Raw genomic sequence first — 25,344 nt, 5'->3', positions numbered from 1 at the left:
ATCCGAGGAGTGGGGTGAGCTCCCACTGTTAGAGCTTCTGCCAACCTAGCAGTTCAAAGACATGCAGATGTGAGCAGAACAATAGGTACTCCTTTGGCAGGAAGGTAACAGCGCTCCATTCAGTCATGTCAGCCACATGACCTTGGAAATGTCCACACAAATTACTTTTGCCTTTGGTGCTATCTTTCTTACTCAGTTCAAAATGCGGGTCCCTTCTTTCCCCCTTGAAGGGTATCTCACCCACCCCAATTTAGAATCATTACATATTATAGAACAATCTTGCTCATCATGATGCCCATTGAAAATAAAATAATTGTGTGCTTTTTTATTAATGTTTCGTATTTCAGATCTATAACTTGACTGGAATGAGTAACTCTTTTAGCTGGCAAGCCAGAAACAAGCTAGTGTGTATTAGTTGCCCTCTGGCTACCTTGGCAAATGTCTTCTCAAACTATTGGGAATAATCAGTTGAGTCAGGTCAGGAGGAGGGATGCTTTCAAAAGATAATGTAGTAATAATTTGTCTTAACCTTTTAATTTATAAATGAAGGTGTGACCTAATGGTAATTTCACTTGTCTGTCACGACTTTGATTATTCATTAAGGCGCTGTGCCCTTCATCTCTCCCCACAACCCACACTTTCCATGGTTTGAAAAAAGTTCAAGCGGAATCATTCTGGTTGACTTCCAAAAGGATTTGGCTTCTTGTCAACTTTTCTACATGCTTGAGATCTCTGTTTAAATGTTATGCCTCACTTAGGCGTTACTTTCTTTAAAATAAGCTATGGGATTCCTTGGGAATGGTATATTGGCATGTCTTCTGAATCTTTGAGTACCTTTCTGTGATGAATTGAGTAATATATTAATAGCATAAGATAGTTGTTGTATTAAAAGATGTTTTCCTTAAAAAAAAATACCCCTTTGTGCCATCTCCTTTTTTCTGCTGTGAATTTACGGTGTTCTTCAGGATTCTTGTCCATCCCTCTTTCATATCTTTGGCTCCATAAACTTAATGTACTCTAATAACCCTGTATAAACAATAAATTCACAATAATAACACAGAGGACTTTAAAATAGTAAGTAACACTACACATGGTGACAATTGACATAATTGCAAAGGAAATGTATCATTGCAATGCTTACTCTAAAAGAAGAACAATCAGATGAATAGAGCAATCCCAATTCACAAAAATATCCACATTTGTGGACTTAACTTTTGTGTAGTTGATTATTTATAGATTTGATTAATATGTTCCCTCTAGGAATCTCTAGGTCCTCCAGTGCCTTTCTATAGTCAAGTTGATTATGGAGTTGAGTGGAAGATCTAGAGATTTCTATAGAGTGTTTTTTAATTTGTAGGTTTTTTTGCAGGAGATATGCCACTAACCCAGGCATGGGCAAACCAGTAGGCTGTTAGAAATTGTGGGAGTTGAAGTCCAAAACACCTGGAGGGCCAAAGTTTGCCCATGCCGGCACTGTACCTGTCTATTTTGTCTGCTGACTTCAGAGCAATGCTTCCAGAGCTATTGCTGACCTTCGAAATGACTGGACAATGCGATTGAGTAACGATTTTAGTAATGAGATGCTGAGGATTTATACTTTTATCGGTTTTATTATATTTTATCTAATGTTACTTATGCTAAATGTTTTAATTGTTTTTATGTTATTGCAGGCATCGAATTTTGCCTTTTGTAAACTTCCCTGAGTTGCCCTTGGGCTGAGAAAGCCAGTATATAAATATAGTTAAAATAATAATGATAATAATGATGATAATAATAATAATAATAATAATAATAATAATAATAATTGGCGCTGACAAAATTACCATCTGCCAGCTGCAGAAGGCCACCTTACTGGGATCTGCATGCATTATTCGCCAATACATCACACAGTCCGAGACACTTGGGAAGTGTCCGACGTGTGATTCAATTCAACAGCCAGCAGAGTGTCTGCTGTGGACTCATCTTGTTGTGTTTCAAATAATAATAATAATAATAATAATAATAATAATAATATCTGGTAGCAGAACTGCTCAGATATCTAAAATTTGCTGTCAGAAGAACCCCAGGACAAATACTGAACTTAGTTTCCTATTCCCACCTCCATCCATGTTTATTCCTTTTTCTCTTTGGCAGCCTGGGGGACAAAACTGCAAGTGTGCTCTGCAGCTCTATTTGGCTGGATGATATTCAGGGTTTGGGTACAGAATTATTCAGAACAGATAAGAAACCAGATCCTGCCAATTGGCAATACAAGTCACTGTACCGAGGGAACATTGCAAGGTAATGTAACTTACAGGTATGAAATTTGATTGCAGTAATGGTCTGGTAAAGTTCTTTGTGGTAACTGATTGAATCCTGAGCTGGAGCATGAATTATTTGTTTGTAGCTTCCTGTGCCCAATTCCTATAGTGCTCAGTCTTCCTCTGCTTTCTTTGCTTGCCATTAGCTGGATGCAGGCGCACAACCATTATCTTATCCATTTAATCCATGCACATATGTAAATCCAGGCATATGCTGCCTACAATAGATGGAGTCTTTTGCTTCCAACAGGACAAACTGTGCTCTGCATTCTAAGACCAAGTGAAAAAACAACTACAGTCTTGCTATTGCATATATTTAACACTATGAAACAGTAGCTCTGTGATTCAGATGTTCAAAAAGGAGATATAGATATTTACTATTCTGTACTTGATTGACTACAACTTCATTCCTCTTATTAATCTGTTTATAGAGGAGAAAATAGATTGTTATTTTGCTTTTGGAATTGCCCACAAAACAGAAAGAACCAAAATAAACTGCTGATTGTTTGAGATTTTAATAGAGTTTTGACTGTTACAGAAAATGTGTTTTTTAAATTAAAAAAAACAAATTGCACAGTTTCCTTGTACATTGTGTGATCCCCTGAGAATTTTATAGTTTATCCTGTGTGAGCTTCAGTGATGCTGAGAATCCAGCTGGCATGTGGAAAGACATTTGCTCCCAAATGTCTGAATTGCACCCAGTGAGCAGAATTCACTCCTCACCACCTGCGTCCCATTTTAAGTCCTGAAATTTCTGCAGTTGCAAAGCCAGCAGTCTGCACCTGATGATTCTAGTGATGCAGGGTTCATTGAGTTCACAGAGCTTAATTTGGCCTTCAGCCCCGTCCAAGTACTCATCAGTAAGTCACATACAATTCACAGTGAAATAATACAATTGCTGTGTTTTGCTTGGAGGTTTGCTTTGTACACTTGCACAGCATTGCTGTTTCCATGTTTGCTCTGCTTTTGTTGTTGTTGGCTGCCTTTCAGTCAACTTCTACCTATGGCGAGAGACCTCCAGGTTACCCTATCCCAGTGGTTCTCAACCTGTGGGTTCCCGAGATGGTTTGGCCTACAACTCCCAGACATTCCTGCCAGTTTACCAGCTGTTAAGATTTCTGGGAGTTGAAGGTCAAAACATCTGAGGATCTACAGGTTGAGAACCACTGCAACCTATCCTCAGCAGTCATGCTTAAGTCTTGCAGATTCAGGGCTATGTCTTCTCTGATTAAATCTATCCATCTGGAGCTGCCCTTTCAACCAAAAATGACAACTAGAAACAGCATTGCCACTTAGCCCTCAGGCATTTACCCATCTTTTCCAGCAAAGAAACAATATTGATCAATCCCCTTCATCAGATAGCATGGGAAGCATTGGGTTGAGAGACAAATGACTGGCAAATACTAGTTATCTACCTCAGTGCTGGCTTCTGAGACTATGTGCCCTTAGGATGAAGTACTGTTGAACTTGGTGAGATGTGCTTTGTGAATTCACATTGTAGAATTGTACTGAAAGAGAAATAAACATTCTCACTAGATTGCTCTAAATCATTTGTGGAGAAATACAAAATGGTATCACTGAGTTGGTAAGCCTGATGTTACTGAAAAATATATGTGTTTTTCCTCTTTTTCCCCTACCTTGGAAACTCAGTTTTAACTATTATTTTTAAAGATACAAGAGGAGAAGTAACCTCTGCCTTGGCATTGATCTGAAGAGACAACATATAATTTGGGAGAGCTCAGCAACAGAGAAAAAGTCCTCTTGTAAGAGGACAGAGCGTTACTTCACGAAAGGTGGCCTCAAGCTCCTGAAGGTGGATGGCATTCCTATCACTAGTCAAAGTCAAAACTCTACTCCTGGTTCAGCTACTTGGATACCAGTTTTGCAAAGGGACACAGATGATATTCCTACTACAAGCTATGTGAATCCTCTTGGGATCTATGATCCGCTGACCACTTTATGGCTACAAGGAAAAGGCCCGCCTGAGGATGACTCACTAAAGCAGCAGGAAAATCAAGAAAAGTCTGAGAGTGGAACTTCTCACATAATGACAAAACTGGAAGAGCACAACAGGATGGTTAGAGAAAATCCCAGAGATGTCAAAGCATGGATGGATTTCGTTTCGTTTCAGGTATATGCAGACTGGAGGTTTGGAGGGTTCTGGGACGTGACAAGGAAACATGCCCCAAAATGGTGATCTGAATAACATCAGTTGGGATAAAAGTAATCTGTCCAGTCAGTACATATTCTCCTTTGTTCGTTAATTCATTCATTCATTCATTAGAGGCTGATGAAGTATAGTGGTTTGAGCATTGAAATTTCACTCTAGAGAACAGTTCTGCCATGAAAGCCCAGTAGGTGACTTTGGGCAAGTCACACTCTTCCAGCCTCAGAGGAAGGAAAAGGACCCCACCCACCCGAACAAATCTTACTGAGAAACTCCTGTAAAATGATTGGTTGTTGCTATTTATTTGTTGAGTCACTTCTGACCCTTCGTGACCTCATGAACCAGCCCACGCCAGAGCTCCTTGTCAGCTGTCACCACCCTCAGCTTCTTCAAGGCCAATCCAGACACTTCAATGATAACATCCATCTTGGCCTTGGTCCGCCCCTCTTCCTTTTTCCTTCCTTTTCCCCCAGCATCATTATCTTCTCCAAGCTTTCCTATCTTCTCGTTATGTGGCCAAAGTACTTCATTTTTGCCTCTAATATCCTTCCCTCCAGTGATTAAAAGCATGCAACAAAAACATTTGTTTGTTAGCTCTTGACCTATCTGGACCCTAAGGCAATACTCGATAAAATCGTAGAATCATAGAGTTGGAAGAGACCAGAAAGGTCATCTAGTCTAACCCCCTGCCTGAAAGCACTCTTGACAGATGGCTATTCAGCCTCTGCTTAAAAACCTCCAGAGAAAGGGACCCCACCACACTCCAAGGAGGAAGCATATTCCACTGCCAAAAGTTTGTAAAACATTAAAATAGATAATTGAAAATTAATTAAATAACTAAAAAGCAGTTTAATAGTAGAGTCTAAAAACAGACAATCAGTTCAAAAAACAACACCATGGCAGGCCATCCCTAATACTACGTGCCAAAGTATATATGAAGCAAGTCTTCATTCCCCACAGGAGACTCAGAAGGGATGGAGCAGATTGACAGTCCTTAAGAGGGAGTTGCACAGTCTTATTTGTCTAGCACAGTGGTTCTCAACCTGGGGTCCCCAGATGTTTTTGGCCTACAACTCCCAGAAATCCCACCCAGTTTATCAGCTGTTAGGATTTCTGAGAGTTGAAGGCCAAAAACATCTGGGGACCCTAGGTTGAGAACCACTGGTATCATGTGGTGCGATATGTAAAAGTGCTCATAATCTCAGATTTGGGGCAAGTTTATATAGAAGGAAGTGGTCTTTCAGACATCCTGACTCTACATTTTGTTTAAGGTTTTCTAGGTCAAGACAACATCTGGTATTTAAAGACATAGCCACATTAATCTGTTTGAGTATTTTAAAAAGGTATAAGGGAACCCTGTAGTACAGTAGTTCTCAACCTGTGGTCCCCAGATGTTTTTGGCCTTCAACTCCCAGAAATCCTAACAGCTGGTAAACTGGCAGGGATTTCTGGGAGTTGCAGTTGTCAACCCCAGGTTGAGAACCACTGCTGTAGTAGCTTTGAGACTAACTGAGAAGCATAAGTTTCTAGTATAATGTTTTTGTGGATATTTCGTGAAGACTCGATTTAAAGCCATTTATTGTAGAAATGTCTTTTTCTCAGTCAGTTGCACTACAGGATTCCTTTACACCAGTATCTTTTCAACATCTGGAAAGATATATAATCTCCACCCCTGATTTGAACAATCGTATGTATCACACAAAATTGTCATATACTTAATGTAAAATACTATACAACATTCTTTTTTTTAAAAAAACATTGTTTGTTTTTGCTTTTTGTCTTTTCAGATTTATTCATTTTCAAATATGATCTTTTCTAAAAGTTAGTTGATGGAGCCACCTGTGAAAATTTTAATTGATTTTAATTGATATTTTCATGCTATGTTTTTAATGGGATTGGTTTTAATGTTTTTTGTTTATTTACCAATGTATTTACTGATGTTTTAATATATGGCATGGAAGTGTTGCCTTCGGGGTTGAGAGGGGTGGGATATAAATGTGGTAAACGAATAAATAAATAAAATTTCAAGAGACCATAAACTCCAGGGCATCTCTTTTAAAGTGGATTTCTCTTCTTTTAAAGGATGAACTCATGAGAGGTCCCAGCTGTTTTACAATGAGTGAAGGAGAACGGGAGACAAGAAAGAAGTCACTCAAACTAGTCCTGGAGAAGAAGCTTGCAATTCTGGAGAGAGCCATTGAAAACAACCCAAACAGTGTTGACCTGAAACTGGCCAGGTTGAAGCTTTGCATGGAATTTTGGGAGCCTACAGCTGTGATAAAAGAATGGCAGAAATTGGTTTTCTTGCACCCGAACGACCCACTGCTGTGGCAGAAATATCTCTTGTTCTGCCAGAGTCAGTTCAGCACCTTTGTGGTTTCAAAGGTTCATAGTTTGTACGGCAAATGCCTGAGCACTTTGTCGGCGGTCCAAGATGGCAGTATGGTGTCACACCCAGCATTGCCAGGCACAGAGGAAGCCATGCTAGGTAAGAGCACCATCTTTCATTTTGTTTGCCTGTCTACCTTTCTGAAAGACATTCCTTGATTTCCTTCTTTTATTATCAGTGCACAGAGAAATGTATTTAACAACTACCCTATATACTCATCTAGAAGTTTACTTCAGAAAATCAACCCCTCAAAAACTGGGTCAACTTCTCCACAGTACTCAGTGTGAATACTGTATCTTAACTCTTATCAAAAAGGGAACCATCCCCTTTTTTGAGTAGAGTGACAAAAGTCAAGAGCTTAGTCTGTCTTAAGAGAACTTAAAAGAAGCACTGACCCTTTCTGCTCTCTGCATAGTGACACTTCTGACCTTTTCATATTCTTGGGTGCAGAAATGGCAGCAGCAGCGGCCAGAGTCGACTGACCCCAGAGGCAGCATTGCTGCTTCTCCCTCTCTGGAATGACCCTCAACTTATTCATGGTCAGGAATGACCTTCAACTTACTTTGGTCCAAAAACCTGCCTTCAACTTATACATGAGATTGACTGATACATACAGTAGTTAAAGTTAGATCCCAACTTTATTTGACTCAGGGAAACATACATGATTCTCCTATGGCTTCACAATAATTTGTGAATATAGCATACTTTGACCTGAAATAATTGACCCAGGATGCCTCAGTGAGCTTTATGGCCTTGAATCTGAATTTCTAATCTCAATTCTGTTATCTGAGGCCCCTTCTACACTGCCCTATATCCCAGGATCTGATCCCAGATTATCTACTTATCCCAGATTATCTGGCAGTGGAGACTCATATAATTCAGTTCAAAGCAGATAACCTGGGATCAGATCCTGGGATATAAGGATAGTGTAGAAGGGGCCATAATCTCTACGCTCCACTGGAATCTGTTTGTTAGAGGCAAAAGGGAGTGCTACATCAAGCCTCCTCAATTTCATGTTTTGTCTGTTTGTAATGTGCCGTTTATTTCCAGAAGTGTATGTCTTCTTTGGTTTGAAGTTTTTCTTAGCTCTATAGACTTGAGGCAGTGGGAGGGGCTGCAGACCATGTGACTGGTTCAGTGACTGTTTAGAATGCAGTTTAAATGGAAGACAGTTGGGGAATAATAGTTGAGGCTTGAGTCAGTTTGAGTACAGAAGTCAGTATTGGAAGTTAGAAGATAGTTGAGACTTGAGTCAGTTTGAGTACAGAAGTCAGTGTTAGGGTCCTTCCACACAGTCCTATATTCCAGAATATTAATGCAGAAAATCCCACAATATCTGCTTTGAACTGGGTTATCTAAGTCCACATTCAGAGAATGTTGGATTTTCTGCCTTTATATTCTGGGATAGAGGACTGTGTGGAAGGGCCCTTAGAAGTTAGAAGTCAGTTGAGGCTTGAGTTCCTTTGGAAGTAGACTGTTATTAAAAAGAGCTGTACAGAGCAATATAGTTTGAGGAAATTGATGAAGACTATAATCTAAAGATACAAACTGAGACGTTTTAAAGTTTTACCTGACAAGAATTGTACCTGTATGTTTAAATACACGAAGTTGTGAGTAAAACTAACATGTTATTTTAAAGAAGTCTACTTGTGTCTTTGTCTGTTGAGAGTAGAATAGAAACAAGGTATTTACGTGCCCAGTGATTATCCATTACCCAACAAACTAAAGGAACTCTTTTGAAACTCTGCTACCCCATAGGTTATGACCCTAACAGGTCATAATTCCCAATAGGTTGTGATCCTAACAGGTCATAATCCAAATCCCAAAGGAGAGAATGCTTCTGGAAAATGGCCATACATCCTGGAAAACTCACGGCAGCCCATATCCCAATACATACTGCAGATAGTTCATTTATTAATTTTGTTGACAGAAGATCTGGTGGTGATCGCTTAGATGGTGGAGAATAAACACATACATTCAGAAATGATCTTATCCAAGGCTGGTCATCTTTGTTATTTCTGAGGCATTGTACCAGTGGATATCAGTTTTTGCAGAGGATGCTTGGAGTCTTGCAGAGGAATATGGATGAGAAAGTGGATGCTGGATTGTTGGACCAGATCAAAGGCCTGTCAAGTCCATCAAATCAATCCCACAGTGGCAAAGAGATACCTACAAGCTGAACATGGGCACAATAGGAGTTGCTTTCTCCTGTTCCTCTACCTCTGATATCCTTATCCTTTACAAATAGGTCAAACCCCTTTTACTTCTTGACTGATTTTCTTGAACATATCTTCAAATGCAGGTTTATCTCAGTTAACAAAGTATCTATGTTTCTTGGCATTCTTTCTCTCATTTTTTCTCAGTGTGATTTGTCTTTGCTTTCTTCCTGCCAAGATCTTATGCCAAGATGTGGTGATAGCAATCATACCACATTCTCTGCACTGGGAGTGATTAGATTCTTGTTTCACACCCAGTGAAGAGGGTCAGGATGGAGTGCCCACTCACATAAGAGGCTGCCATTTCCTTTCTCAGTGTGAATCAGTGCTCTTGGCTCGCCTCTTTCTATGAAGGAAAGCATGTCAGACTTGAGTCATAATCACAAAATATAGAACTGGGGCTGTTAGATGTGTACCATAATCATACATCCCTCTCTGCATTCTGCGCGTAATAACTTTTAAGCGTGAAAAGTTAAGGAAATTAGTGCTTGGGGCCTGTGGTTATCATGTGCTTGGACATCAATAAACCCAAAAAATGTTTTGATGTAAAATAATCACATGTAGGTTTCCAGACAGGCAGGCAAATCAAATTAGAAAGGAAAGATTCCTTACTTCTCCAGAATTGAAATATGAATCTCTTTTGCATTTGAGTGAGATGTGCCTCCCAACAATTGAAGCTGTGCAAGTGCTTTCTCAAAAGGGTCTACGTTGTCCCTTGCTTTTATTTCGATATGTGAAAGCTATGGAAAAAATTAGAAACACGCTATAAGAATTTTAAACAGAAAAAAGATGATACTTTCTTTAAAAATGATGAATAAAATGTCACCAAAAAGTATTAATATATTTTTAATATAATTGTTGTTTCTGGTGTCTTTCTTCAGTTCTTTTTATGGGAATGGGAGAGCACTAAACAGTTGTCAGTAGTTGAATACTTCTTTCTAAAAGCTGCTTGTGCATCAGTAATTGTGTTGTTTGATTCCAGAAAGGAAGAGACTCTCTTGCACAAATATTGTACGTAGAGTTTTCCCATGATTGAGAGCAAACCGCTGGTAGGACCTTTTTTGTAAATTGGTGACACAATGGCTTGTTTCCAGCTAGCTACCATTTTGTCAGTGAGGTATATTTTTGTAAACAGGGTTGCTAGTATGGGTGCCCACCAGTGTTGATTGGTTTTGATGAGTTCAGTGGGAACATGGCCAATGCCTGGGTTTTTCCGTTCTTAAGCTGGTGAATTAGGTCGATTATGGTGTCAACAGAAAGTGGATCCCACACAGGCAAGGCGTGAAAATTAGCATCCTGGTCCAGTTCTGGGTCTGGTATCCTGGTATCCGTAAAGAGATATCTAAAATGATCTTCCCATACCTGGGCTGGGATTACACAGCTTGGGGCTGTATGCGGGGATTGCAGAGCTCCTGATACAAGTTGCCAGAAGTTTTTATCATTATTATCCAACGAGGCATTGATTAATAGCACCCAGATGTTGTGATCATGTTGCTGTTTCTTCCTTAGAAGAGTCTAGTAGTCCCTTTTTAATTGGAACAAGGAGGGGTGGGTATTTTGAGTCTGTAGCCAATATAGGTTTCTCTTAAGGCTTTTTTCATCATCTGGAATTTCTTGTCGAACCAGATGGGCCCAGTAGGCCAGGGGTTTATATGTTGGAGGTGGCCAAGCTTGGGGACAAAAGTTAGGTCTTCTTGTAGTAGAATGATTAGCTTGTCATAAGCTCTCAGAGTAGATTCCACTGGTCAATCTGAGAGAATTACTGATCTTATACTTGATGCTGGCTTTGATTTAAGTCTGGCAATTTTTATTTTATTCATTTATATCCAGCATTTCTCCTGATAATTGGACTCAAGTCAGCTAACAGCGTATTTAAAACAATGCAAATTTTAAAATATACAAAAGTATGAATAAAAGCCATCTTACCCTGTTATGCCCCACCTTGACCCTTAAAGTGAAGCAGGTAATAAATAAATGTATTATTTATTTATTTATTTATTATTACTATTATTATCATTTCCGCCGCCACCCATGGACCAAAAGGTCAAACAGCTTCCCTCCTCTTTCAGTAATTCTCCAGATTTGTATTTATCTGTTTCAAGAAAGGATCTCTGTTTGACAGGTTGAAGGAGCATTTTTATTCTCCTGGGATCCCCGGGGGTTGTTAAATTTCCAAAAACATCTGCCGTCCCAAACCCTGTGAGTGACTTAAAGTCCACCTTTAAGTGTTTTATTTTTAAAAAGCTTTGTGTTACAGAGGATGTGGGGGTGAACCACTGTTTCTGGAGGTTTTTTTTTTTTGAAAGGTGATAGCAGTGACTCCTCTTCTTTTTCTTTTTGGCAATAAATAGAGCTGCTGCGGGGAAATGGGAATTACAAGCACTGTGTTGACAGATTGTGCTTTGCCTGCTCCTCTCCTTTTTCCACCGGGATTTTTAGATCCTTGCACACTTCCTTGGGCTTTGACCTGCTAGTAGCAGAGCAAAACGAGAGGTGAGCTTGAAAGAGGATGTCAGAATAACCTTTATATCATAAGAAGGGTGTAAAAAGCCCTGTGTGCTTCAGTGGTGTCTCTAAAAATCCTTCCTTCAAGGTCATGCACTCTAGTGTCCTTTTCAGTCTGATTTTTCGCACGTTCAATCTCAAGTTTCTTTAAAAGGTTTCTTACTTTCTGGTGCTACCACTCTTTTTTTCTTCCCCAGCACAGCTGGAAATGAGCATATGCCAGTGTTGCTGGAAAGGCATCTAACCTGGGCATTTTCTGGATAATTGATAGGTTTAATCCTCCTGACTGCCTTACCGCTTTCTTCCATAGTTCAGATACTGCCCTACTTCTAGCAGCCATAAATGGAGTTGGTGGTAGGAAGGATGAAATGTTAGCAGAATAGTAACTGCACTTGGCTAGTATTTGGACACTCTCAGAGTGTGGGATAAATTATTTTCTTTCACACCAGAAATCTCTCGTGCTGGATGCGTGAGTTTTGTTACAAAAAAAGTAATAGTTCCAGGAACAAAGATTATCCATCCTGTCCTATCCCCCCATATTTTTCTTTTGTGATTCACCGCTTAATGCAACCATACTCAGCTTTGTGGTGTTTTGTGAGCACTGGAGCGAATTAATTTTGACATGGGTATAAAAATAAATCCTCATGTTGGAAATCTCACCATTGGCTTGAGGATTTCTGAATGCCCATTTTTTAAACCATATCTTTACATTGGGCTAGATTTGACCTGATAGTGCTCCATTTACTTATTAAGAAATATATACAATTGTCAGTTGTTTATAACTATATCAGATTTCTAGCCTCTTAGAAGATACATAGAATAAACAGGCTGCAGATGAGAGTCCTTGATCAGGGCTAGAGGTTGACTGTGAGCTGTAATATACTGAAGGCTCCCACCCTCTAGTGTTCAATTCTTGCATTTCTTGACACTGATAATTCTGTCAAAGCAGGAAACTTTAGACATTGGGGGGCCCTGAAGGCCACTCTAGTCCCCTTCATCAAAGCAGGATGTTCACTCTAGTGTAGTATTCCTAGCCAGTTTTATGGAATGCGGCATGCCATAGCTGTAGTTCAGTGACAGATTTGATTCAGCCCTAGAAATAGTATTTTCTGAAGTACAGTTCCCAAGAAGGCCATTAGCCATTCTGAGAATAATTCTGAGAATTATATTTGAAAAAGTATTTTTTCTGGTTGCTCCACAAATCATGCCCCATGATGACTGATTTCTTAACCTGTTAGCTCATTCTGATCTTTAATATTTGTGTCTTTTCCCTAGTTTTGAATGAGTCTGTGAAATAGCTTGAAGCTTCCCATGTCATTTATAATTGTACCAATAAAAATGACAACAATGGATTTAAGTCATCAATCTCTCGCACCCTCTATATGATTATTTTCTTTTTCTTTCTTCTCAGCTATCTTTCTCCAGCAGTGCCATTTTCTTAGGCAAGCTGGCCATTCAGAGAAAGCAGTAGCTTTGTTCCAGGCCCTAATTGACTTCACATTTTTTAAGCCAGATAGTGTCAAGGAGTTGCTGACAAGGGGACAGGTAAGGAAATCATTCTGTGACATTTCCTTTTCATATCTTAGTTCTTCTCATTTTTTAACCTTCCTCTCTCTCAACAACTTCATGAAACAAAATGGAAAAGTACAAATGTAAATCTCAGTTTTCATGAATAAAACAAATTATGCAAATTGCATAAAGAATACATCATTGGTGTGTATTGATACGTGGAACCCCCAGTGTCTCAGCGGGTTAAACCACTGAGCTAAACTTGCTGATCAAAAGATCAGCGGTTCAGATTTGGGGAGCAGAGTGAACTCCTGCTGATAGACCCAGCTTCTGCTAACCAATGCTTTCAAGTATTGTTATTTCAGGTTTGTTCAAGAGCCTTATTTCAATTAAGAAAACCAAGAGATGAAATTGGGTAATCTCCCTTACCAGCCACTCTCCTCCAGAATGCATGCCGCCTTGTATTAACCACATCTGAATGTTGTATCAGCACCCAATGTTTTTACCACATGTCAGTGATTTTCCATGTTTTTATCGAAACCAACTACAGTGGGCCAGTGAAACACAAGGAGCATGAGTAGCAGTGGCAGCCTGGCTTCTGCCCCAGTCATCACATGGTGTAATAGAGGAAGATAACTGTTGGGGCATTTCTTGGATGATGTACAAGGCACATAGCACTTGCTAGCTTTCTTTCAGCTCTGATGCCAGGAGCAGGCAAAGTTTCCTTAAGTTTGGCCTTATAGCCTTTGGTTCCTCTGTTGATCTGTGCTTTCAGGTCAGTTCTGGCTTATAGTGACCTTCATCCAAACAGAAAACAGGGGTTTTCTTGGCAAGATTGTCCAGAGGGAGGTTGTTGTTGGTTTCCTCTGAGGTCGAGAGATTGCTATTTGCCCAAGGCCACTCAGTGGGTTTCCATGGCAAGATGGGAATTTCAGAATTGTAGTTCAGCACTCAAACCACTATAGCACATTGCCTCTTTTGGTTCTTCTAGCAACCTGAGCTGCTCATTTTCTAGCCAAGGAGAGAAGGGTGGTGAGTTGTCTTTGCTGAAAGCAAATTGTCCGTCCCAGCCACATACATGGACAGAGAGTGTACAGCACAGGGCAGTAACACAAGAGCCTTTCTTATCTCATTGTGGAGCAATAAAGCTCAAAAAATGTTTCCTGCCTTTCTGGCATGCGGTTCGTAAGACGTAAGCCAAAACAATACAACCTCACCCACCCAATCCAAAAACAGTGTTTGTGTTCCCACCATTAGTGTGAACAAGAAAATTGTGGCTGATTTAGCAACAACCATTTTCCTGTGAGGGCACTTGAATCATTCACAGGGCAAAGTGTCCTCCGACAACCAGACTCAGCATCATTTGTTTGCTTCAGCCTTTGTTTCTTCTACATCCTGTGACGACTTATCTCAGGATGGATGGCAGGCACATTCCTCTGAAGATCATTTACTGTTTTTCAGCTTCCTGCAGTTTCCATTTCACTGCTTGGAAATATAAACACTTACGCGTTCAAAGGGCCTTAGAGCTTGCTGTTCCAAGTCAACTATTGGTTTCTCAAGGCTCTTACTTTGCCACAGCCATTAGTTGCCTGTGGCTCAGGGCATGTTTCTCCAGAGTGAAATGCCCATAGACTGAAAAGTCCAGTGGTGGAGCCTTGAAATGATAGGGCACAGGCCATTTGTGTGACCCATAAATGAGCTGTGCTCCATCATTTCAAAGTTCCACCACTGAGCCTTATTCTAACCTTGTAAATGTAGACAGTGAACGCTTTGCTTAGCAATAAATAGCATTATAATTGAATTCAGCTTGTAGCAATAATCTTTTTGTGCATATTAGGACTGCTTTGTTATTTATAGGTTTGGATTCTGACAAGGCTAAATTTAAAATATATCAGTAGTAAGTATATTTTCATCTCCAAGTTAGAGCAACGAACGGGAGACCGAAAAAGGAAATGTCACAGGGATGTGTGTCTTTAACTGTAGTCATCCCTTCCCAATTCATTGTTGGTTCACCATGCTAAAGGCTAGATTCAATATAATGTTTCACAAAGATGGAAAGACTGAAAATTGTGCTTTATCTTTTTTCTTTTTCTTTTTTTTTGCTGCTGTAGACTAATCAGTTTTACAGATGTTTTTTCCTCTTTCAGTTTTTAGCCTTCAATTAAACACACTTGTGTTTTCCTTTTGCAGCAAACATTGTTTCACTTAATGGCTGTTTGTGTTTCAGAATAAAATGCTATTTTCATGTTCAGAGTTTGTTAACAGTAGTGCAGTGTCAAACCATCCTCACATCATATGTCTCCATATCACCATGAGTTCATTAGCCTGGATTCGAGGAAAGTCTCACTCCTCAATCAGTATTATATTAATGATCATGGGGCTTCCATCTTTTCCTCCATCGTGGAGGAGATTGCAAGCATGTGCTTCATGTTTTTCCCTAGCAATATTTTTTCATTATAACTGAAAAACTTAAAAGAGCCATGGAAATACGTATGGGCTGCAACTCCCAGACCATCCAGCAGAGCCAGTGGTGAGGGGTGTTGGGAGCTGCAATCTATCAATATCTGAGAGTCCACAAATTGTCCACCCCTGGCTTAGGCTTTTTTCTCCCTTTGAGGTATATTACTGTTAATATTAGTCCTTTGAACTAGAATCTTATTGAAGCATTTTTATAGATTTAATTTTGAAACATTAAAATATGGCTGCACTTTTGTAGACAGTATGCTTTTCAGTTGATGAATATTAATAAGTCAGTTAAGCTTTGGAAATCTGTTTGAAATATACCTCAAGCATCTGTCTTTCTTATAGTATTCCAGTTGCACCTTCATGTATAGTTCTGATAGATCTTCATTTTCATTTATTCTCAACTCTAGGTGGAGTTCTTTGAACCATTTTGGGACAGTGGTGAGGCTCGTATTGGAGAAAAGGGAGCAAAAGGTTGGAGGGCCTGGATGCATCAGCAAGAAAAGGGTGGCTGGATTGTTCTCAACCCACCTGGTAAATCTCTCCAGTATAAAACTTGGAGTCAAAGGAACATGTATATAAATATGTTTTATTCTTCATGTTAGTTTGGGCTCCTCTGGAAATTGTGCAGGATATTTTGCACACCTGTCACCATAACCAGTAACATCCAGCACAGTCCAAAAGGTCAAAGATATTAAGTTGGCAGTGTTCTTACTCTGTAGAATAAAAACTTAACAAGAGCAGTATCTCAAGTAAGAACAAAGAATTTATCCTCGTGTAAGAACAATATAGTCTGATCATAAGATTCATGTTGAAAATAAATTATGAACTGGAGAATTTATGCTAAAATTATTATATGATATTCACATTTGATGTAAATTATTCAGTTAATTTCTGTATTTTTTCTGGTTTTTGTAGTCTTTCATTTTACATTCCATTTCTAAAACAACTTAAGTTATATTTTGGCTATGATCCAGAAGCTTATTATCCTCTCTGATGGTGATTTAATATTATAACTTTTGATCTGAAAGCTGGTGTATGAGTTAGTTTAGTTTTACCAACCCAGGCTCTGACTCTAGGTTTTAAAAAGCTGTTGATATGCTTTTTTGGGGGGCAGATGAAGATGAGGAAGATGCAGAGGAGGAGGAAGAAATACAGAACAAATCTTTACCCAAGTGGCAAAATTGGCTTCATATTGAACGTTCTCGTGAAGCAAGGCACTGGTTGCCATGGCGGCCTGACAAAACCAAGAAAGAAACAGTAGACGATTGTGAAGATCCAGAGAGACAGGTCAGTGTGTTGACATAAGACCAAGTCCGGCATCCAGGGTTGCTTTCTGAAGCTATTAGGTGACCTGCCTTAAATGTGTGCAGGTATCTGAAGAATATTTACCCACATTTCCCAACAAGATGTGAAAGGAGTAATCTAGTAAGAAATGTGTCTTCAGTAAGAAGGGAATATTAGTTTGTGTTTACATTTCCGTATAGACTTAGGTCATTTTTCTGCTCAATCATTATATTCGTTCTTAGAGAAGAAGGTCTAACTGTCAGATTGCTGTGCTCTTTTCTACACTTCTTTTCTTCTATAATGTTTAAAAGCAATGCTTTTGGGTTTGGAACATTAAAAAATTATAGAACAAGAGGGTCTGCCACCAGGGGCAAGCCAAGAATAGGCAACTTGGAAGTCCCTGAACAGACTCAGAAGTGGAGTGGGCAGATCAAAAGACAACCTGGCAAAATGGCGCTACTTCAAGAATCCTCCACCTTGTGCGACTGTGGAGCAGAACAGACCCCTCCGCATCTGTATGTTTGTCCGTAATGTCCTGCCTCGTATACAGAGGAAGAATGTTTTGAGGCTTTTTTTGTTGCCTGTTTTTGGTCAAAAGATACTTAGCCGCTTGTGCTCCTTCTATTTTTATCAGTTTTTATACTAATTTATGCAGTGTTTTTAATATGAAATAAAATAAATAAATTGTTCTATAATGGCATCTTACGTTTGGTTTTTTGCAGGTCCTCTTTGATGACCTTGGTCCATCTTTGATAAAGATTTCCAACCCAGATCTCCACTTTCAACTACTTTGCTCATTTTTGCAATTCTTAGGAGTCCCTTGTAGCAATAGCCTCCTTCCTTCTTTCCTCTACTTAGCGCTGGATGAAAACAGCATATTTGACAAAGGACAGAACAGCCAAGGACCTCTGACTTCATTTGACTTGCCACTTTTGGGGGTCAGTTGCATTGGTCAGATGGACTCAGTGGCTCAAGGCAGAAACCACGTGGGCCACCCTAAGGAAGGGGAGGAGTTCATACAGAATTTCTTTCATATGATGCTGCCTCTATTTTCAGGGAAGAAGAGATCTGACCTGTCTGTTTTTTGGCTTCAGTATGAATTTTGTAAGGTAATAACTTTTTTATTTAAACATTCATATTTTGTATTCTACAAATAGCAACCATGTATATGAGTAGGAGGGGCCCCCGGTGGTTCGAATCCAGAGAGTGGCGTGAGCTTCTACTGTCAGTCCCAGCTTCTGCCAACCTAGCAGTTTGAAAATATGCAGATGTGAGTAGATCAATAGGTACCGCTCCGGCGGGAAGGTAACGGCGCTCCATGCAGTCATGCCGGCCTCATGACCTTGGAGGTGTCTACGGACAATGCCGGCTCTTCGGTTTAGAAATGGAGATGAGCACCACACCATAGAGTCGGACACGACTGGACTTAATGTCAGGGGAAAACCTTTACTTTTTTACTTATATGAGTAGGACATCTCACTGTTTCCATTTTTACTTCCAAATACATAGGGTAGATGCTTAGCTTGCGGAGGGTCCCCTAAAAAACATTACTCCCATATCATCTCAAATAAATAATTAAGCCATGGATTTGCATGCACATTCATGTATGCCTTATTGCAACTCATGTGGTCAGGCAAATTATAACTTACAACACTCTCACAGGCACATAAGATGGGAAAGATGGTTTCCATGGGGTAACCATTGCTTATTTATTTGTTTAAAATAATAATAATAATAATAATAATAATAATAATAATAATACTTTATTTATATTCTGCCCTATGTCCCCTGGGTGACTCAGGGCAGATTCCAACAAACAAAAAGGCAATCATTCAGTGCCTCTATAAGAGTAGATACAAATATAAAAACCCAAGATGACCCTATATAAAGAGCAACTTAAGTTTGACAACTATAATTTAAATAAAACATAATCAATTGAAAATTATAACTAACATAGGACTTAAATGTAAAACATCTGAATTAATATATCAAAACAACATAAAGGTTCACAAATGTGTGCATAGATTGTATGGCCAAAGTTGTTAAATGAGCTAATGTGATCTAACAAGGTCCCAACTGCATTTATACTATCGAATGAGCAGTCTGGTAGTAGTTTCTCTTCATCTAATCCTTCTCCTCTCCATATGCTTGTGAGCAGAGATAGATTTTCAGGTGTTTTTGGAAGGAGAGAAGGGAAGGGGTGAGCTTTATTTTTTTAGGGAAGGAGTTCTAGTGGTGGGGTGATCAAAGAGAAGGCCCTCCTTCTCTTTCCCGCCAGCCATGCTTGAGATGGGTGTGTGACTGAGAATGGGGCCTCCTCTGATGACTGCAGGGCCCGAGTTGGTTTGTAGGTGGACATGCGGACAGTCAGATAGCCTCGACCCGGGTCATTTAGGGCTTTAAGGTAATAACCAGCACTTTGTATTCAGCCTGGAAGCAGACCGGCAGCCAGTGGAGCTGCCACAACATGGGAGTAGATCTCTCCCTTTACAGGGCTCCAGTTAGTAATCTGAGTACCGGTCTCTGAACCAGTTGAAGCTTCCAAACTGTCTTCAAAGGTGGCATTGCAGTAGTCTGGGCGGGTTGTGACTAAGGCGTGGACTACTATGTCCAAGTCTGGTGTCTCAAGCCATGGGCATAGCTGGGATGCAAGTTTTGGTTGTGCGAAGGTGCTCGTGGCCACCACAGACACCTGGGGTTCCAGGGACAGCAATGAGTCCAGGATCACACCCAGACTGCAGGTCTCTGTCTTCAGGGGGAGTGGGACCCTATCCAACCCAGGCTGTAATCCAGCACCACGATCTGCCCTTCTCAACCCCGAAGGGGACTCAAAGTGGCTTTACACTTAGGCAACTATTCAATGCCTTAAAACAACATACAATTAAAATAAACATTTACATTTAGATAAAATGAATACACATTAGAACAATTAAAAACATAACATCCATTATTAAAACCATCCCAGCCACAATCGTAATACGGGGCCACTGCAATAGTCATTTCACATATTCCATATCCTTCTATTGCACTGTTGGCCACTGCTATATTGTTGTGCACACAACTGGCAACATTAAGGAACCTGGCTGAAATGCTTCTGTTACATTACATTAATTTATTTATTATATCCATGTGCAGGTCATCTGGTGTTTGAAAACCAGAAACAAAAAGAAACTAAAATTGCAAGGCAAGAAAAGTAAGAAATTAGCCAAGAATCTCCTGAAAGCACCCGACAACAGAAACAACATTTCTCTTTGGCAACTGTATGCCCACTTGGAGTGGCTCCTTGGCAATACAGAAGAGGCCAGAAAGGTTTTTGATATGGCCCTGAGCATGGCAGGAGAGGCTGGAGTCAGGACTCTCCAGGTGTGTAAGCTTGGTCTGCTTTACGCTGAACTGGAAACAGAGTTGCTTGGCGCTCCTGAAGGAAGCCTTGAGTGCCGTGCAGTCCATATATTAACCAGTCTGGTGGAAAAGAGCCCTTATGTACCTTACACTGGGCAGGTACTATCCGTGAACATTTTGAAAGCTCGGAAGACATACCAGCACTTGCTCCAGGAGTACCTAAGCGAAGGCTCAGTCTCTGAACAAGAGCAGACCAGCTTTTCCAGTCACTTGGCTGGCGTGGTTGGCTGTTACTCCCTTTTCCAGTATTTAACTCTTGGGATTGATGCTGCTGTGTCGATATACAGAGAGGTGCATGAAAAGCTCAAGGGCAAGAAGCCTAGTGAAGGGCTCAGTAGTCAAAATTTCACTCCGGCTCTTGAATCCGTCACATTGATGCATGTGAGTTTGCTCAGATACCACATGAAAACGACCGTCTATCCTTTGCATCCCTTGCGTGAAGCTCTGTTGGAGGCTTTGAAGATGTATCCTAGCAACCAGCATCTCTGGAGGGCATACGTTCAGATCCAGAGCAAATCTCACAATGCCAGTAAAGCGCGGCGGTTTTTTGACAGCATCACGCGGACGACGAAGTCACTGGAGCCCTGGCTGTTTGCCATCCAAGTCGAGCAGATGAGAAAAAAGCTTGTTGACAGCGTCCAGAGGTAGCATCACCCTGTCAGATTATGACTGTAAATCAGGATGGGCAAATTGTGGGCCACAGGCAACCCCTGAACATCATGACTTAGGTTCCTAAGCCCCCCTCTAAAATGTAGTTTTATATGCTTGGGACACACTCAAGAGAGATGGAGGTAGCCTTATTTCCTTAGAAGGGGTTTTACAATTGAGACGGTACTTCAGGAAACATGCTGCCTTGTTTATACATCCAGCTTAGCCATAGTTGTAGGGCAGCATTACCCAACCTGAAGTTGGAACCCCGTGGGGGAGGGGTCTGAGGGGGTTTCAGAGGGGTTGCCAAAGACCATCAGAAAACATATATTTCTGATGGTCTTAGGAACCTCTTTGGCAGAGAAGGCTGAAGATCTCTCTGCCTTTCCTTCTCTTCCTTTTTGGAAACAGACGGGAAATCCTCCCACCAAAAGTCCTCATCCGCTGTGATTGGCTGGTCTCTCAGCCAGCCTCTCAGCCGGGGGGGGGGGGGGTTGAGAAAAACTGTTGTCGGGAATATAAGAGGACCCCCACTGCAGATCTCAAATTCTAGGCTGGGTCATAAAGATGGAGGCAGACGTTCACCTTGCTGTTGTGATGATCCTAAGGTGAATCTTTCACAAGGTTTTCTTGGTAAGATTGTTTCAGAACATGTTTGCTTTTCTGTGAGGCTGAGAGAATGTGACTGGCCCATGAATACCTACTGGATTTCCATGTCTAAGTGGGGATTGCCACCCTATGACTCAAACCATTACATTGCACTGGTTCTCCATTTCACTTTGGTGTTTAAAAATCAGTATCTTGAATGGTGATGGGTAACAAATTGGAGGCCAGTGCAGTTGATTCAAAAACAGTGACATGAGATTTCTAAAGTAAACATCAAAGAGCTGTTCAGCTGTTGCATTTAGCACTAGCTGTATCTTCTCAGCACTTTTTAAGGGCTGTTTAGTGTAGAGTGCATTACTGTAGACTAATTCAGGGGCAATTAAGGTTTGGATCAGTGTGGCTGAGTCAGTTTTAGAGGGGTGCAGCTGGGTGCCCCTCAAAATCTTGGGAAGACCCAATAAAATAGCTGGGTGGCTTTAACTCGGGCATGGGCAAACTTTGGTCCTCCAAGTGTTTTGGACTCCAACCCCCCACAATTCCTAACAGCTTCGGGCTCCTTCCTTTCCCCCTCAGCCGCAAAATGGAAAGGGCCTGAGGCTGTTAGGAATTGTGGGAGTTGGAGTCCAAAACACCTGGAGGGCCAAAGTTTGCCCATGCCTGCTTTAACTGGACGCTCTTTGCCAGACTTCCCTATCTCAAGAGGTTGTTGAAAAAACAAAAATGTTTAAAAGAACAAAATAAAAAGGTGAAGGATGAACAGTATAACCTTGTTATTCAGATGGATTTTAAATAAATAAAAACTTGTCAGGAATTCCTTCGGCTGCCCTTGTTTTTTAATCCCTGTAGTCTACAGGGCTGTAGTATTTTTTGGAAGGAAAGATGATGTGCACCCGTTTCCTTTGCATTAACAATGTTGTTTACTTCCTTATGATTTTTTTTTCCTTTCAGGGGGGCCAATGGAGATGTCCATGCAACTATCCCTGAAACTGGTCTAACCAACCGAATCAAAGCTTTGTTTGAACATGCAATTGAGACTGAAAATGGGGCCCACTGCCCATTACTTTGGAGGCTCTATATAGACTTTATGGTGAGAGAAAACTAGGGAGTCAGAATGGACCTTCCCCTTCCTGTGGGCAAATTCTGAATGGTGTGATTGTAGTTGAAAGAGCTCAGAAAAATAGAATTTTTAATTTATCCCAGCACCTGCCAACCTAGCAGTTTGAAAACATGCAAATGTGAGTAGATCAATAGGTACTGCTTCTGCAGGAAGGTAACGACATTCCATAAAGTCATATTGGCCTCCCCAGCATATACATTGTCTTGAAGGCATTGTATATAAACATTCTACATAAGTAAAATAATACAAATAGTATATTGCAAAGCATGGCCTCTTTTCTGCATATACGTTGTCTTGAAGGCAGAGTATGTAAACATTTCAGATAATTAAAATAATATGAATCACAGTATAAAGACCTGAAAAGTGGGTTAATATATACACTCAGATTATGCAATAAAACTATACAGCTCTTTTGAACATTTCTAGAGATTTATTTTCCAGTTCTAAGAGAAACATGTTTTATATAACTCATTGTTTTTAACCTTTTAAAAAATAACTTGTATTCCTAAAAGTCATTTTGTGTCATTCTGTTTCAGGTTTCTTTGGGTGATAAAGAAAAAAGTAAAGGACTGTTTTATCGAGCGCTTCAAAACTGTCCCTGGACAAAGGTAGGCTTCAGCTCGTTCTGTTTTAAAAAATAAATAAACCACCCAGAAGAGAGTGTGCCAAAACATAGTTCTTTGGATATATAGATGTTTCAGTTACTCTTTGGATAATTACCAGTGGAGAAGTGTTCAGTTAGTCAACTTCCTGTATTGGCAGATGGTTGAAATACATGATCATTGAAGTCTCTTGCAGTGCTGTGATTTCATTTAATGTGTAGTGAGCAGCTGTGCCCTTCCAGATATTTTTGGACTGCAAATGTCATAAACACCACTGATTTGGTTTGATTTTATGAAAATTGTCGGCCCACAATTAGAGAAAAAAAATACACTGAAGGATATTTATATGTAGAAACTCACTGGACTTCTTTTCAATTGAGATAACAATTGAAAAGAAGATACTGGGGTTGCTGTGAGCTTTCTGGGCTGTATGGCCATGTTCCAGAAGCATTCTCTCCTGATGTTTCGTCCACATCTATGGCAGGCATCCTCAGAGGTTGTGAGGTATATTGGAAACTAGGAAAATGGAGTTTATATATCTGTGGAAGGTCAAGGGTGGGAGAAAGAACTCTTGTCTGTTTGAGGCAAGTGTGAATGTTGCAATTGGCTGCCCTGATTAGCATTGAATGGCCTTGCAGCTTCAAAGCCTGGTTGCTTCCTGCCTAAGGGAATCCTTTATTGGGAGGTGTTAGCTGGCCAGACAGGAAACAATCAAGTAGACCTAATAGAGGCCCTTCATAGGGTTGCAGTAAGTTGAAACCCATTACAGCAAATAACAGAATTCTTTGCTGCAGATAAACCTTCTAGCTTGCTCACAACTGCCAGAGTGTTCTCAAACATGCTTTTGAGCAATAATTTGTACATTAACTTTTCTTGATTTTAAATGTAAATCTGGATTTTTGTTGTAATTGGGTGATCTAAAAGACTGAAGGATGGGAATGCTGGCCAGTAACTCATGCGTCCTGTTTGGGACTATGACAGAAAATCATAATGTCTGTGAAAGGTACCTCAACCTATCCACCTCACATGTGCCTCCATTCATTTCAACAGGAGGTGAGGGCACTGTGAGGTGTTTCTAGTTGCCTGACAGTTTTGAGGTCCTCAGGAGCACCCCTAAATTTGTTGAAGTACTTAATATTAAACAGCCCTCTCTGATGTTTAGGCTCAGAGGAGTCTCCCACAGCTGTGAGGGCTGTTCATATACCTTATTATTAAATTAAGGTTAGCGTTGACCTTTAACTGTGTGTTGTTTTCATCTTGTTTTCCTAGGTACTATATATGGATGCAATAGAGTATTTTCCAGATGAGCTCCAAGAGACACTTGATCTGATGGCTGAGAAAGAGTTGAGAGTACGGCTCCCAATAGAAGAACTGGAGTTGCTGCTTGAAGACTGAAGAATACCCTGAAGATGCAAAATTGGACATTTGGCCCAGTCCTCAGTATATCTGGTTTAGGATATTCTACATGTTTGATGGACAAGAAATTGTGCTTTTTTTGGTCTTCATCAAAGTATATATAATCATAGAAATAAGTCCTAATTTCACAGTTTAAAATATACATATTCTAGCAAGGAACTTTGCAGAAGGATTGTTAACCTGTATTTCACAACTAAGGGATGTTGTAATCTGTACATTTGTTTATAAATATTGCTAAATATTTTTAAATCTCTGGATTATGAATTTTTTTAATTGTTAATATTTTGTGAAGCCTTTTGATGCCACTTTAAAATGTAGTACTATGACCAATCATAACAGAACAACAATCCCAAACCCTCCCATAATGAATATGAATAACTGTTTGAATGAAGAGCTGTGAACAGTGCCTGCAGGTTACGATGGATACTAAACAGTTTTTTAAAATACCCACCTTTTTCATGCTCTCTACAAAAGCATGAGCAGTGTAGTCAATAATAGAGAAAAAATGATGTTTTCAGTACAGTCATGTACAACTTTTTTGTTTCATGGTAAACAAAACATTGCTACTGGGAATCAGTCACACAAGAAAACTATTAGAGCTTACTGCGTGGCTGCAGAATGGAGAGGGTCTATTGTAGTTTTTTTCTAGCTTATTTCTAGAAAAGATGTATAGACCAAATTCTTCATATGGTGTTTATATTTTACAACTCCCATGTC

At 40.1% G+C, this 25,344-nt stretch overlaps 1 protein-coding gene across 2 annotated transcripts in view; it reads left to right on the top strand.

Moving 5' to 3' along the window:
- The window catches only part of NRDE2 (NRDE-2, necessary for RNA interference, domain containing), a 31,630-nt gene extending 6,897 nt beyond the window's left edge, over positions 1 to 24,733 (top strand). For both annotated transcript variants that reach the window (XM_067462960.1, XM_060756814.2), the window contains exons 4-14: positions 2,134 to 2,280; positions 3,972 to 4,431; positions 6,550 to 6,955; positions 12,989 to 13,122; positions 15,960 to 16,083; positions 16,667 to 16,839; positions 17,559 to 17,945; positions 19,972 to 20,882; positions 22,441 to 22,579; positions 23,146 to 23,217; positions 24,481 to 24,733. In XM_067462960.1, the coding sequence (XP_067319061.1) occupies positions 2,134 to 2,280; positions 3,972 to 4,431; positions 6,550 to 6,955; positions 12,989 to 13,122; positions 15,960 to 16,083; positions 16,667 to 16,839; positions 17,559 to 17,945; positions 19,972 to 20,882; positions 22,441 to 22,579; positions 23,146 to 23,217; positions 24,481 to 24,606 (3,079 nt within the window). In that variant the 3' untranslated portion in view covers positions 24,607 to 24,733. The remainder of the gene's footprint in view (positions 1 to 2,133; positions 2,281 to 3,971; positions 4,432 to 6,549; positions 6,956 to 12,988; positions 13,123 to 15,959; positions 16,084 to 16,666; positions 16,840 to 17,558; positions 17,946 to 19,971; positions 20,883 to 22,440; positions 22,580 to 23,145; positions 23,218 to 24,480) is intronic.
- Positions 24,734 to 25,344: the final 611 nt, after the last annotated feature.

The sequence above is a fragment of the Anolis sagrei genome, chromosome 1 (genome assembly GCF_037176765.1).
Source record: "Anolis sagrei isolate rAnoSag1 chromosome 1, rAnoSag1.mat, whole genome shotgun sequence".
In the NCBI taxonomy this organism is placed as follows: Eukaryota; Metazoa; Chordata; class Lepidosauria; order Squamata; family Dactyloidae; genus Anolis; species Anolis sagrei.
This window is presented reverse-complemented; position numbering and strand designations above follow the sequence as displayed.